Source organism: Melanostigma gelatinosum, assembly GCF_949748355.1.
Source record: "Melanostigma gelatinosum genome assembly, chromosome: 11".
NCBI lineage: Eukaryota > Metazoa > Chordata > Actinopteri > Perciformes > Zoarcidae > Melanostigma > Melanostigma gelatinosum.
In genome coordinates, this window is record NC_136644.1 from 22,127,610 (window position 1) to 22,141,640 (window position 14,031).

General features: G+C 46.9%; 1 protein-coding gene across 1 annotated transcript in view; it reads left to right on the forward strand.

Moving 5' to 3' along the window:
* Positions 1 to 14,031, forward strand: part of LOC306784047 (protein sidekick-1-like) — a gene marked incomplete at its 5' end in the record, with an annotated part of 201,815 nt that overhangs the window by 55,089 nt on the left and 132,695 nt on the right. Inside the window, one exon of the mRNA XM_079277863.1 lies at positions 13,139 to 13,295. Coding sequence (XP_079133989.1) covers positions 13,139 to 13,295 — 157 coding nt within the window. The remainder of the gene's footprint in view (positions 1 to 13,138; positions 13,296 to 14,031) is intronic.

The following is a 14,031-nucleotide window of genomic DNA, read 5'->3' on the forward strand; positions in this document are numbered from 1 at the left end:
AAAGGAGATAAAAGATTGTGTTTTTATTGATTAAAACAAATCCTGTCGATAGTAGTTGCTGCTTAGAGCTAGTGTTAGGAAGCTAAAGAGGCCATAATTCATCTCTAATGACTACTTGTTTTCAAACACCCGGATCTATTAATGTTTCTCACCAACACTACATTTTACGAGATCCCATGTGAACACGTCGCGATAACGTTATAATCTACCTTCGCCCATTGATGTTAAACTGTGAAATTAATCCGGGGGGGATCCGTATGATGCGCGGCCGTTCTACCACACCATTTTTTTTAAGGAAAACTTGCCATTTGCGCCTGGTGATCTTCACCACTGTTTTTGGAAGAAGTAAATAACAGTGTTTTATTTTTAATGGTGCTAAATTCGAAAAGTTAGAGCATATCTGGTGCCTCCACACGGCTAACGGTGCAAGCAGCGAAAAGGTGCACACACACCTGAGGGGGAACCAGAGGGTGAGTGTTCCCCTTCTCAGGTGTTAGCGACAGTAACCGCCGTATGAGAGCAGTGCAGAGCCAGCGCTCACATGCACTCAAAGGCACAAGAAGAACTGAGAAGCTCAGATTACAACACACTCAGAGGGAGAGCGACATCATTCTCTGCCCGGGTAGCCTCCACGCCGCTGTATCTTTACGTTTAGATCGTGGCTGCTGTAGCGATACTAATGTTGTAGTGAACCTTTCGGAAAATAATGATTTCAACACATTGATTCAATACCGCAATAACACTGATAACATGATAGTTCTGTGTCTCACTGTAAAGGTTGGATAGATTTACTGGTAGATTGCTTGTTGATACCAGAGGTAAATCGGATCTGAAAGCGAGCTCAGTAAACAAGCCGGCAGCGTGCAGAAGGCGGGTTGCAAATTGGGGCAGTGGACCCGATGCCTAATGAGGTCTCTGTGTATCTATATGATCCATTAATTGTACCGGACAAATGTAGAATTACACACACTCTCCAGCCTGCTGGAGGAACAGCAGCCGTTGTCTCTCTTTGACTTATGCTCCTGCAGCCCCCTCTGTGCTGGGAATGAATAGTGGCTTGACATTTTGTGAGTCTTGCTGAGGAAAAGAAATCATTTTGGGAGGAGCTGAATTTGTCTGCTTTATGTGCGAAATGAAAATGTTGTCCCTGTCACCATGGCTATGCCTTTAGCACCCGCACAGCACAAGAGTGATTGCGACATTCCTGCTTTATATGCCACCGCCTGCTAGAACGAGATCCCGGGAGAGATGAAGGTTCTCTAAAAGTTACCAGAGGTGGTGTGACTTCACCTCTGCTCTGCGACTCCACATCAAGTGTTATTTCTCTTCCTTTTTTTTTTCCCCCGGGGGGGGGGGGGGGGGATAGAATTGCGTGACTTGCCCGTGAATGTCTGTCTTTCGCCTCGTGATTTCACATCTCAACTAATGGAATGAATAATTGAACGTGTGCATGAACTATTGTTTTGGAAGATGTGTGACCGCCGTGAAAGAACGCTGCAGCGATGAACATTCAGGAACAAAGGTTATTTGTTCCTTTTTACTTGATGTTAGAAGTATTTTATTATTGGCTTTTACACCCTCCAGCAAACACAAAGAGATCAAAGTGAAAGTCTGTCCATTACAATCCAAAATAACATTTCCTCGAAACCACGGAGGATTAAATCATGATATATATTTATATTTTGTTTAAGATCTGTGTGCTTGATGAAGTATGCACTTTAAGAAATAATTGACACTTTGCATGACGGGATAATGGAGTGTATTTTACAACAACCTAGCACAGATGTGACAACATACGCTGCAATATGTTTTCATCTTCAATCCCTTCAGTGTCGTGTGCGTTTCCTTAATGTGTGAAGTGTTTGCAGGCAACTGGCTTCTATATTCTATTATAATGATATATTTCATCAGCACCCCCGTACGCCACATGCACACACAGTCCCAGGAGCCTCAGGACACCTTGTTTAGACTTGGAGGATCATAACTGTTGTCTTTAATATTTTCCGAGCTGGTGTTGCTTTAGCTCGAACAGAAAATGTGTGTCCAGTCTTGCATCATTTCTGTGAACTGGAGTAGTTTCACTCTTGTATGAAAAGCTGGACAAAGCCTGTTACAGCCTGTCTGGTCCCAGGAAGTTTAAAGTGTTTGACTCATATGATGGAAGAGGGAGATACAGTGTTCACATTTTCGAGACGTTTTTTAATATGCAGGAAAACCTCCTGAGCCAATAGTGTCTCTCCACAGTGAGGCAGCTGCTGCAGAGCCACAGCCAGGGAGAGAGACCGCAGGGCCCCCCCGCTGATTAGCTTGATTAATTAGACCGAGACTTTATCAAAGTGATATTTGGAGTTTGTGTGCAAAGAGGCCTCCAGTAACGATGGCAGCTCTTGCAGTATTTTTGCTGCCATTGTGACTGTTTGCTTCGCTCTCTCCTTTGACTAAACATTTACTGTTTATTCCTAATAACTCACTCCGATAGCCATTACTATGCTGATTTACTTAATATACTACAGCCCTTTTGAAAATGACGATTCCCTTTTCAGTCTTGATTTGTCAACGTCAAAATGATTGTCACCCTGAGTTGTTGCTTTCTTTAAAATACCTGCGCTTTCGCCAGGCGGCAACTTCCGGTTCTGGGAGTCAATCTCTCGTTTCAAGTCTTCTTCAACACAGCATGATGTTCATTTAGTAAATCATGGTCCAGTTCAGAGTCAAATAGACCATAAAGCAGGGGAAGCTTTAGGGCGGGGCTTACTGTGATTGACAGGTCGCTGCCGCTACGTATACGCCGTCCCTACGTCACCACTCCGCATTCCAAATATGGTACCTTCCGTTCATTGGCTGCAAAAAACAACAACTTGGCGACGGGCGTAATCCAAGTCGGGGCTTCCTAACGGCAGTCCACCAAGCAACGGGTGACGTCACGATGACTACGTCCACTTCTCGCATACGTGAGTTCCTTCTTTATTCTGGCCGCAGTAGCTTAGGCCCCTCCCTTCCCCTCCAAGCCATCTTTGCCGTCAGCATTGTTTTATCGGTGCACACATGCGGTGCGCCTGTGTGTGTCAGCGTGAAGAGAGGACTGTTGTAAGTGGCGTTTATCAGGTTTCGTGATCATGCGTGCAGATAAGCCTTTCAGACACACTGGCAGATGGGCTGTGTGTGTGAAATGACTTTTGCTTTCCAATAACTTCATATGATATGTTCCATTTCTCTTCTTCTGTTTCGCTCACGCTCGCACACATTGCATCTATTTCACACACACACACACACAATTACTCTCTCTCTCAGACACATATCGCTTTACTCTCTCACCCTTTATGTTCAATCAATCCCCCCGTCCCCCCCCGTCTCCCTCGACCGGCAGCCAATAGTGGAGCTGATGGCGTAAAGGCCATTTTCTGTGAATCAGAGCGTTGTTGTGTCTTTGCCATTAGCTATTCATGAGCTCTCCTGCCTCAGGTCTGTATACCTGGATTGGTGCGGGCCGCGTATAGGGGATGCAGTGGCAGACTGAATGTGGATTAACGAGAGTGTCACGTTTAATACAGTCATGTGACGTTGCCAGGAGAGAGAGAGAGAGAGAGAGGGTGAGGAAGACAGAGCACTTGTTTATCTCATCAGCAGACTAAAGGAAAAGCAGGTCTTGACCCGCGCCAATTTGTTTTGTGCGGCTGTAACAGAAGATAGATTAGCTGTGTCTGTGAATGTGTCTTCGATGTTAAACATTTTCTAGTAGCAAGCTGATTGTGCACTTGTTGATATCCCTGCACCTGTGCTGCTGTGCACGTAACAGGATTCCTCAGGCGCTCACTTTGTTTTGTCATCATAACCATAACGGCAGATATAAATAATAAAAGGAAGGAAGTCAAGAGAGATGGCAAGATTGAACTGAAGGAGTGAATAAATGAAAGTGCTGACTGCGTGGTGAAGGGGGGGGGGCATGATGGAGCGCTTAATCATCGGCACCGCGATGCTAAATGACAGCACCGGAGAGAAAGAATGAAAGACGGAGGAGAGGCACCGGGTGAGATGGAGATGACGGGGCAGCACACTGAGGAGGAGGAGGAGGAGGAATCGAAGAGAAGCGAGAGGGCATTCAATGAAGTGAGAGGGAAAGAGAGTGAGTGAGCGCTGAGAGTGGGGGTGTATGTACTCACCTGCAATCAATTGTCTTTTTTTATTTTTTTTATCTGTATTTCAACTGAGCCGTACCATAAAGGACGAGGAGCAGCAATGACTGTCTCTATACATCTCTCACAGTTAGTATCTAACGAGCATATTTAATAAATCCAGCTCGTATGTGGACTGCAGGGATACCTGCGTGATCTTCACCATTGCTTTGCTCTGTCGGCACGCACACACGCGCACACACACACACACACACACACACACACACTTCTCCCCACATTGACTTACAAATTGCAAGAAGACTCCAGGAGATGAAACTCTGAACTTTGAATTCCTGAGTAGCTTTGAAGTTTTCAAACATCTCTCTCTTTCAGCCTCTGTTGTCCCTCACCAACATGGGGTAAGAGTTGTGTGTGTGTGTGTGTGTGGGGGGGTTTGCAGTATCTGCCGTTAGCTACGGGCAAGGCTTTTGTGATTGTAATTTAAAAAAAAAATCTTCTTCAAGGTTTCTGCTCCCAACCACAGTTTTCTCTCTCATGAGCATCCCCCTCTGTGACCCCCTCCCCTCTGTGTTTTGTGTGTCTGGGAAACCTGTATGAATGTTTAGATGTACGACCAATACGTCACGTTTGAGAGAGGTTAAGAGTCAGACGAGTTTATGTTTGTTTCTTCTTAGCAGATCCATGGTCATGGCTGCTTCTGGAACCCATTTCAGCACCAGAGGAAGCGTGTTCACGTACTTCACTTCCCTCATCATGACATTTCAAATAGAGTCGGAATCCATCGACAAAAAAGCATTTTGACAAGATTTGGAAATAGACAAGAATCAAAGTCACTGTGTAATCATGTTGTCCTGCTGTGTTATTTTCATCACGTGATTAACTAACTCATTCAGCACACACACACACACACGCACACACACATTCCCAGCGTTCCTGATATGAACGCAGGTTAGGCATGAGTTTAAATGAGTTGTCCCGTCTCCCTGCATTATGTGCCGATGACTGTCTTCTTGTCTGTCTGTCTGTGTGTGGACACTTTTGAAAAGCACTTTTAGTTTTTCTCTCGAGTCCGGGCCAAGAATGTGTTCAATGAGCCCCGAAAGGTTCACATTCCTCACTGGAGTGCACCGGGTTCAGTGCGAGTCTTGTAGTGAGTACTGATACGAGATATCAGTAGAAAAGCTGCAGGTAGCTAGAAGCATGCAGCGTTTGCCTGCTATGAAAAGAACTCCAGTCATACATCATATTTACTTGATGGGTGGTGGAAAAAAACAAAGAGACAGTAACAACCATCTCTTTAAACCACCCCGGCAAGCGTCACATAAATACTCACCCCAACCAAGTCTAAAAATACCCGCTCCATCAGCTCACCAAAAGCTAAAGAGTGAGCGCGTACACCTCAAACACTCCTCTGTCTGAGCTTAGTCATCATCAGTTGACTTCTTTGCTGTTACTGGAAACATCTGCGCTGGCATAGCGATGTGCCTGACCTTCTATGCGTGCGCCTGTGTTTGAGTGTACGCTCTGGCATCAACGTGGAAGTAAGTAAACACTCGGAAAAGAAAGTCATATTGTATCTTGGCAAGGACATTTGTCCGTCTTATTGAATTAATTTGAGTCTGTGAGAGAAACGGAGACGGAGTCTGCCCTTCAAACGTCGTGTCACTTTGCTGCCCTTGTCTGGGGGGGGGGGGGGGGGGGGAGTAGGACGACGGCGAGGACTCTCTGTGTGCGTTGCAGTTGGTGGCAGATGTTGTCACTGAGGAAGGGAGGAAGTAAACATCCACATTTTCGTACACACATACTTGCGTTCGCCGAGCATATGGACACAGTCAGGCGTAAGCGCGCGCACACACACACACACACACACACACACACACACCCCGAAACGCCTCCCACGTACCCGACAGCAACAAATTAGTTGAAAAGTGTGAAGAAAAGGGCAGATGGGCGACAAAGAGTGGGTGAGAGAGGCAGATTGGGAGAAACTTAAAATCAAGTTAAATTTAAATCAGAGATTTATTCTAACGCGTTAGAAGATAATTGCTGTAAACGTGTTAAGAACATTGTGGATTATGTGGTACTGAACTGTTAAATGTTTTTTCTCCATTATTGAGTTCAGTATTTTTTTGGGTCGGCCTAGAATCACTTGATACTTGATAACCGCTCCTGCTTCCAATAGAAAGCTACTGTAGGGCCTGAAATCCAGCAACAAGTGCTCAGCTGTGATCAGGTTTGTCGCGCCCACGCAGGTAACAGGTATCCGGCATAGCCAGTGGACATAACATGCACTCCCTTTTTGAATAGAGAGCTGCGCTTCAGTCCAGCTCGGAATCAATGCTAAAGGCTCGAGATGAAAAGAAAGCAGAGGTGAGCGCAGGCCGAGGATGGTGGAGACTGATGAAGGCAGACTGGAAAAAGAAGATGAAAGAGCGAAGACTGTGGGACAAAGTTCAGAGTGTTCGGCGAGGATGGACACTGGAGACTTTTTTCTTTCTTGGCACCAGTATAAATGAGCGGAGCATGAATTACTCCTCGCCCGTACTGACGTCAGTGTCTCCCTGGGGGCTTCACTCCACAGATACATTTTCTGGGGTGACGTCAAGACAGGCAGAACCTTTTCAGGTGTGCAGGTATGCTTTGGCGCTGCGCTCTTTGTATTTCAGCGGTGTCGATGTGGAATGGTCTCTTTCATCCCGGTAGTCTATTTTAAACTCTTCTAACCACTGGATTTGGACATTGTGAGCGTTGTTTATGGCTGTAATATTATTGTTGGGCCTGTGAAGCCTGTTGTGAGCTGGACACAGACTGAGCCTCAGGAACGAATGCTAAATGGAAAAACACGAGTGATGCTGCTGTTTAGGATGCTCCACCTTCCGTGGCCAACTTTCCGGCTCCCCGTGCCCTTCTCCCTTCTCCCTCCTCACCCTCACGCCTCACCTGCACTTATTTTGCTCAGATGACCTTCTTCTTCTTTTGTTTTCTACCTGCAGAAGGACTGTTTTTAATAATGAGATGTAAAATAGAGGCAGAGGGAGGGAGGGGGGGATAAAAAAACAATGTGCAGAGAGTAAAACAGAGGAATAATTATTGTGTGCGTGTTTGTGTGTCATTCAAAAGTATCGAGGAGCTTTCACAGTCGCTTGTGTACACAACTTTCTTCAGAGAGAGAGAGAGAGAGAGAGGGAGAGAGAGAGAGGAGGCTGCCGTCTCAGCGGGAAGTATTCCTTTCACTCCCTCCCTACTCTCCCACTCACCTCCCCTCTCCTCTCCTCGTGTCCGCCTGTCTGCGCATCAGGAGATAGGAGCTGACAGTTCTTTGTGTGCATGCGTTTCCGTCGGTGTGTGTCCGTCCTTGCATGATGTGCCCCGCAGTGTGGCCCACCTCTTAAATGTCACTGATCACAGTCCACCTGATTCAACAAACCCACCCCCTCCCTACCACCTCCCATATCACCCTTCATCTCCCACTCCCCTTCTGCCCCAATTATTGCCCCCTTTCCACGGACCTGCACCCCATGCAGCTGCAACATAACTCCCTAAGACACACACACACACACGCTACGACATAATGTTCTGTTATGTACCAAAGCAGGTTACTGCACATTATCCAGTTGAAGTGCAACACATTGAAGATTGGCATTATTAAACGCCAGAGGAAGCAATACATTGACATTTTAAAATGAGTGCCCACTCACACATTTTTCTTCGGCTAACCTCTAAAAAGAACGACACCATGGTCAGTCACTAAATGAGCACAGGCCAAATTGGAAAAGGGCCAAAGACAATGTGATGACTGGAGGTGTTAATTGGGTACATTCGTTTGATTTCACCTGCTACTGTAGGCGAGCAGAACAGAATATGAATGTGAATCCACAATTTCAGCTCAACTTGTTTTCTCGAATGTGTTGCTCCTTGAAAGAACCGAACCAAAACTCTGCGTTGTACTATCGCCGTCTTTAACATGAAGTACACACACTCGCAAGCAAAGTCCACGACGTAAACTTTGAACTCTTTTCTGTTCACGATCGTTCGCCCAAGCTTGTGTCTCCTTCGCGTTGCGTTGCGAGCGATCGCGTGTGCACGTGTGACGGTGTCGGCGAACGTCTCTCCCGCTCTCACGTCTGCCAATCGGCACGTCGGTATCAGTCGGTCAGCTGTCGCCTCCTCGCAGACAGCTGTCGGTCAAGGCCGGCGGAAACCACGGTTGGAGCGGGCGAGGAAGGAGCTCGGAGGAGGGAGCTGCGATTGGCTGTCGGAGCAGGAAGAGAGGTTCGGGCGGCGTTAATCCGGTCTTCAGCGAGAGATGCTTTGTTCTCGTATGGAGTCTTGACTTTCAGCAGTCAATTAAAGCAGCTGCCAACTTGAAAAGCCACGAGTTAAACCACCGATCAAAGCACTCGAGCTCGCGTCCTGTTTGCCACGCCTACCATCCTGCTACATGGATGGAGCAGAGGAAGCATTTTCTTCTCTCGCGCGGCCTTTTTCTGCTGTTTTCGGTTCAGGAGCGGTGCTTCTAGTCAGTTCCCCGTGGACTCTCCATCTTCCAATTCAGCCGAGGCCTGTTGGGATCAGTGGGTGAGCCGCAGCCTCGTGGGTTAATGCCAGAGCCGCTTTGATTGTATCGTCATCAAAGGCAGCAGGTGTTTCGTGCTTAGCTGTCGTCTCGTTTTGGCCAATACATTCCTTCAGTTAGAGCTCCGTGATGGATGTGTGAGAGACCGGGGCAGTCGTCTATCAGTCGTGATAGTCGTGTTGCACTTAACGCAGGGAAAGACATCGCGATCCTGAAGGTTATTATAGTTATGATTCAGGCAGCACAGCTGATCGCAGATACATAAGCTGGTTCCATTCAGGAGGTAAAAACATCCTGTGTGTGTGTGTGTGTGTGTGTGTGTTAAATGAGTCTTATTAGTTTGTGTTCCGATCCAGTCGCCGCCCATAAAGGTTATTTTAAACATGTTTGGCTTTTACGACTGGAATCGGCACTGTCATCATCATTTAGACTTTTAGAGGAAAACAAAGTGACGTGCCATGACAGAGAATTAAATTATATTCCACTTCATCAGCTTTTAGGTCAGAGCCACAGCTCAACTGAAATTGGCCTCACTCACAGCTTTCTCTGCAGAGTTCTTGTTGCCCACCTTTCTCAATCCACCACGTCAGACACATTTTACCTTTTCCTCTGTTTACTTTTACGGTTAAAAGAAATGTTGAAAAGAGAAACCAAAGATGGAGGAGCGGCTTGTCTCTTAAAGGAGAACAGCTTCAAATGGCAATGAAGTTTATCGCAATTATTTCTGGGACAATATACCGTCCAACAAAAGAGGTTATCGAGACTCAGTGGTGCATTATGTACTCTTTTCTGAAAGTCAAGGCTGAAACAATCTGTGTATTTTGGTGGAAACACTGGTAATGTGCGGGCTGTTGCAGTAATCTTAATTCCTCTTCATGCAGTAAGTATACATCCACAGCATCAGGGACTATTTCAGGTGCCAAATGACGACACATTGGTATTGTGTTCTCATCCGGCGATGAAATTTAATTCCTCAGCCCCTCCACTTTACATTGTTCAATTAATTAGCCTCTTTTCTGACCCTATTTTTGTAACTGGCTGCAATACGCCAAAATCTCAACTCATAATTCTTCCTCCCGCCGCACACACTGTCAGTCCAATTAAGTGTTTTTAAATGCCTGTAGAAACAAGCGCTGGCAGACTTATTCAATTAAAAAGGAGTAGAACTCATTTGCACCCCATAATCAAATAGACTGCTGTTACCACGGGAACAAAAAAAACTGCCGAGCTATGCAACTTTTACCCGCTTATTCATAGAAAATGTACTTGTGATAAAAGAGTCTGATGTAGTTATTTTCTCCCCTTCAACCTCATGCGTCAAAAAGGCATGGTGGGGGGTGTGTGAGTGTGTGTGTGTGTGTGTGTGTGTGTGTGTGTGTGTGTGTGTGTGAGAGAGAGAGAGAGACGGAATCAGTATTCACAGACTGTAGGCACTTCTGCCGGCTATGTCTCACAGTAGGAGTTAGCTCTATGAAGATTAAGTGATTTCTCTGGAGTGAGTGACCCTAAATCTGACCTGACACACACACACACACACACACACACACACACACACACACACACACACACACACACACACACACACACACATATCCACATATCCAATAATTAAGTAGGCACTGTTGGAATAAGATCCACGGCTCAACTTTAGTTTTATCCTTGCGCTCTCACTCTTAAGTCAGAGCTCTGACATCACATGGTTTCCTTCCCTTAGTGTATCTGAATGCAAATCGCACTGTTTTGTTTTCTTTGACCACCTTCATTTCAAACTTCCAACGCAAAATGAACAAAAAGCTTTCCCCGTGCCGTTACCGGTTAGGCAGCACTTTGACCTGATGTCGAGCCGGAGAAAATCTCACATCTCAACACAGCAGTTGCAGTAAAACTTCAGGATTAATCCTGGGATGTTTAAGGCAGCAAGTCGTAAGAATAATGACCGTTACTGGCCCATTTGTAAAGGACAAGTCATGAAGGGCCTAATTTCCAGAGTGCCTGTAGGAGAGGCGAAGGGGAGAGGAGGGAGGGCGGGATCGTAGTGGACTATCAGCCCCGGAGGAGCAGCGACCCTGATCCTTCTTCTCCTCCTGTCCTTTCATCCTCCTTCGTGCCCTCCATCCTCCTTTGCTCCCTCTTCTCGAGACCTGGCCCGGGAGCAGGGACAGGCACATGGAAGTGTGTGTCTGCCTCTCGACTCTCCTGTCACATTTAGAGGCCAATCTCTCTGTTCGGTGACATTTTCCCCCCCGAAGAGGTAAAAAAGCGGAGACCTTGAGCTGCCACGCACTTTGACAGAGATGGACCGAGGGGCAACAAGAGACTTGGGGGAGCGACAAAGAGAGGGGAGGTGGACTTGATAGAGAGACAGGCGGTTGGATGGTACAGCTTGTGGGAAAGACAGACAGGTTAGGAGAAGGGAAGACTGTGAGGGAGGGAGAGTGACATTGAGTGACAGCGAGACAGACAGCGGGGGGTGGGGGGGGGGAGATACAGGCGACATCAGTGAGTGAAACGGGCTGTTAGCTGACCTTGCTCCTCTCAGATGTTCTCTGCCTCCATCTGTGCTCCCTAATGGACCCCCTCTAAAGTAGACCATGGGTTTAAATGGTCATTGGGGGGGGTATGAAGAAAGTAGTAGATAAGTGGAATGGAAGGAGGCAGGTGCAAAACGTCCACATCTTTCTATTTGTACAGTATGTTCGTGTGCCGGCCCTTCTTATTGAGAGTCGTATTTGGTAAACTGTAAAGGCTGCAATCTGTGCTGCTCTCTCTCACACACACACACAGACACGCACGCACGCACGCACACACACACGCACACACACACACACAGAATTCTATATGAATCTATCTTAGATGGAACACTTCCCTCTTGTGCAGGGAGCAGGCAGCTATCAATCTTAAAAAAGAGAGAGAGCGAGAGAAAGAGTGGAAAGCAGAGAAATAGAAGGGGAGAAAAAGGTGGCCCTGAGACATCCACAGGGAATAAGGAAGGAGACGGAGTGACACGGGTATAGGAAAGACCGAACGGAGGAAGTTGAAACAGCAGGAGAGAGAGAGAGAGAGAGAGAGAGAGAGAGAGAGAGAGAGAGAGAGAGAGAGAGAGAGAGAGAGAGAGAGAGAGAGAGAGAGAGAGAGAGAGAGAGAGAGAGAGAGAGAGAGAGAGAGAGAGAGAGAGAGAGAGAGAGAGAGAGAGAGAGAGACTCTGCCTCAGAGTTATGGACCTGTCCATACGTACTGTAGCTAGCAGATAAGACTGCTCCCCGTGAACCCACCCAGCCTGTGTGTGTGTGTGAATGGTTGATGAGTTGAATGAATTGTTTTAGTGGATCCAGGCCTGAACAGGTCCTACAGCTCGTTGCTGTGGACAGACTCTTGAGCCTTTGTGTGCCGGCGAGCCAGGTCTGACCACCTGAGCCAAGAGTTAAAGACTGGTCGCCATTGTTTCGACGGCAGCTGCAGCCGAGCCATTCAGTAAATGTACCTCGCAAGGCCGGGCCAGCGATTCAACAGCATCATCATGAGATGCAACGCTGGTACTGTACCATATCGTACAATCTCTGTGCCTGGATGCTTGACAGTCGAGCCGTACAATGAATGTAAACTAATAGGATGTCCAAAGTTGTTACATACGTCATCTATATTTGTTATTATCCATTATACACACATTATACATATGCAGCTTTCTCTTGAAGTGCAACACACACACACACACTGGCATTTGATGCGATTCCACACGCAGCAGATGCTCTGTGCCCGGCAGAAGAAGTAAGTAACAGTGTGTCGTTCCAGGGACTAAATGTGATGGAACTGCTGCTTTTCTGGACCGTTGAAGCGCATCAATGCGGCAAAATAGGACTCGCTGACACGGTGATGCATGTTGCTGCTATGTGGGCCTCCATAGAAAACAATAGGCGCTTTGCAGAGGAAACATTAAAGTGTTTTTTTTGTCGTTTTTTTTTTATGACTGCAGGAAAAGTGGTAGAGGAACGCTTTGACAGATCTCACTAATGGAGCGGACTTTCTCCAGAGCTAAATCCTGCCAGACGAGTCTCAGGCAGAGTTTGGCCCACTCGCTCGCTCACACTCTTGCTGTGACTAATTACAGTATGAATGAGTGAGTTACAGAGGTGAAAAGGGCAGAGTCTTGGCTGCAGGAGCAGCGAAGAAGACGTTGATGTGACGTAGAGCCAACATTATTCCAGTCTGGATACATTGTTATTTAAATGTTTTGTTCAACCCCGTTCTATGAGGAAAGGACGGAACATGAATGGAAACCTCTTTTTTCTTTTTTTTTTTCTGTTTTTCTTTTTTCTTTTTCTGTGGTGGATGAATTCGGATGCAATCGTCTTCAATGTCCCAGCGTGACCAACTCGGACGTTTTCATGCAACAAAAATAACACGTCTTCCTTTCTGTGTCTCGGTCTGTCAGAGGTCGCTCCCTACCTGCGAGGGGGTGGACAGAGGCAGCAGGTGGTGTTGGAGGGAAACAGGCTGGTGCTGACCTGCCTGGCTGGAGGCAGCTGGCCTCTCCAGTACCGCTGGAGTCTGAACAACAGCAACGTCACCGACTGGACACCACAGTACAGGTCAGTTACCTGCCAACCGGCTGTCAGCCATTCCTTCCTTCTGACAGTCTCCTGTGTGTTCAGTCATGCCCGTGGCATGGAATACAACAGCACGTGAGCACTGGCCCCGAGTGATGGAGTGTGTTTAGAGAAGGTCAGAACATTTAGACAGTGAAGCCAAAGTGAGATTAATAATTACATTAGCATCATAAATATGTATATGGTCTGGGGGAAGAAGCGGAGAACCAATCAATACGTCTGAGCTTCTTTATCTGCATTTCTCTGTGCACCTCTCTTCTTCTTCTTCTTCTTCCTCTTCCTCTTCCTCTTCCTTTTCCCTTTCCCCTCTCTCTGTCTGTCCCTGTGTGTGTTGTTGGGTAAGAGCTCAGCAAAACTGGAGCTGTGAAGCAAAATAGTTTTTCACATTATTCAGAAATAGAGGGGATCTTGGGAGCACCTACGCACTGAGGCAGGGAGAGGTTGAGCCAGCATTTTGTAGGCAGTTAGTGTCCAAGCCAGGAGGCGTTGTGTAGCTCTGGACTGCTCTCAGCGGTCTGGCTGTGTGTGTGTGTGTGTGTGTGGGTGTGTGTGTGTGAGTGAGACCATCGGAAAGACCTGATTTTAGCACATCCACATTACTTACATTTTTCTTAAATGTAGGCCAGTAGAGCGAGTCAAAGGGTTGGCGGTTCGATCCCCAGCTCCTCCTTGCGGGGTGCAGGAGCTTGCTGTGTGTCAATGTGTGTGTGTGGGTAAT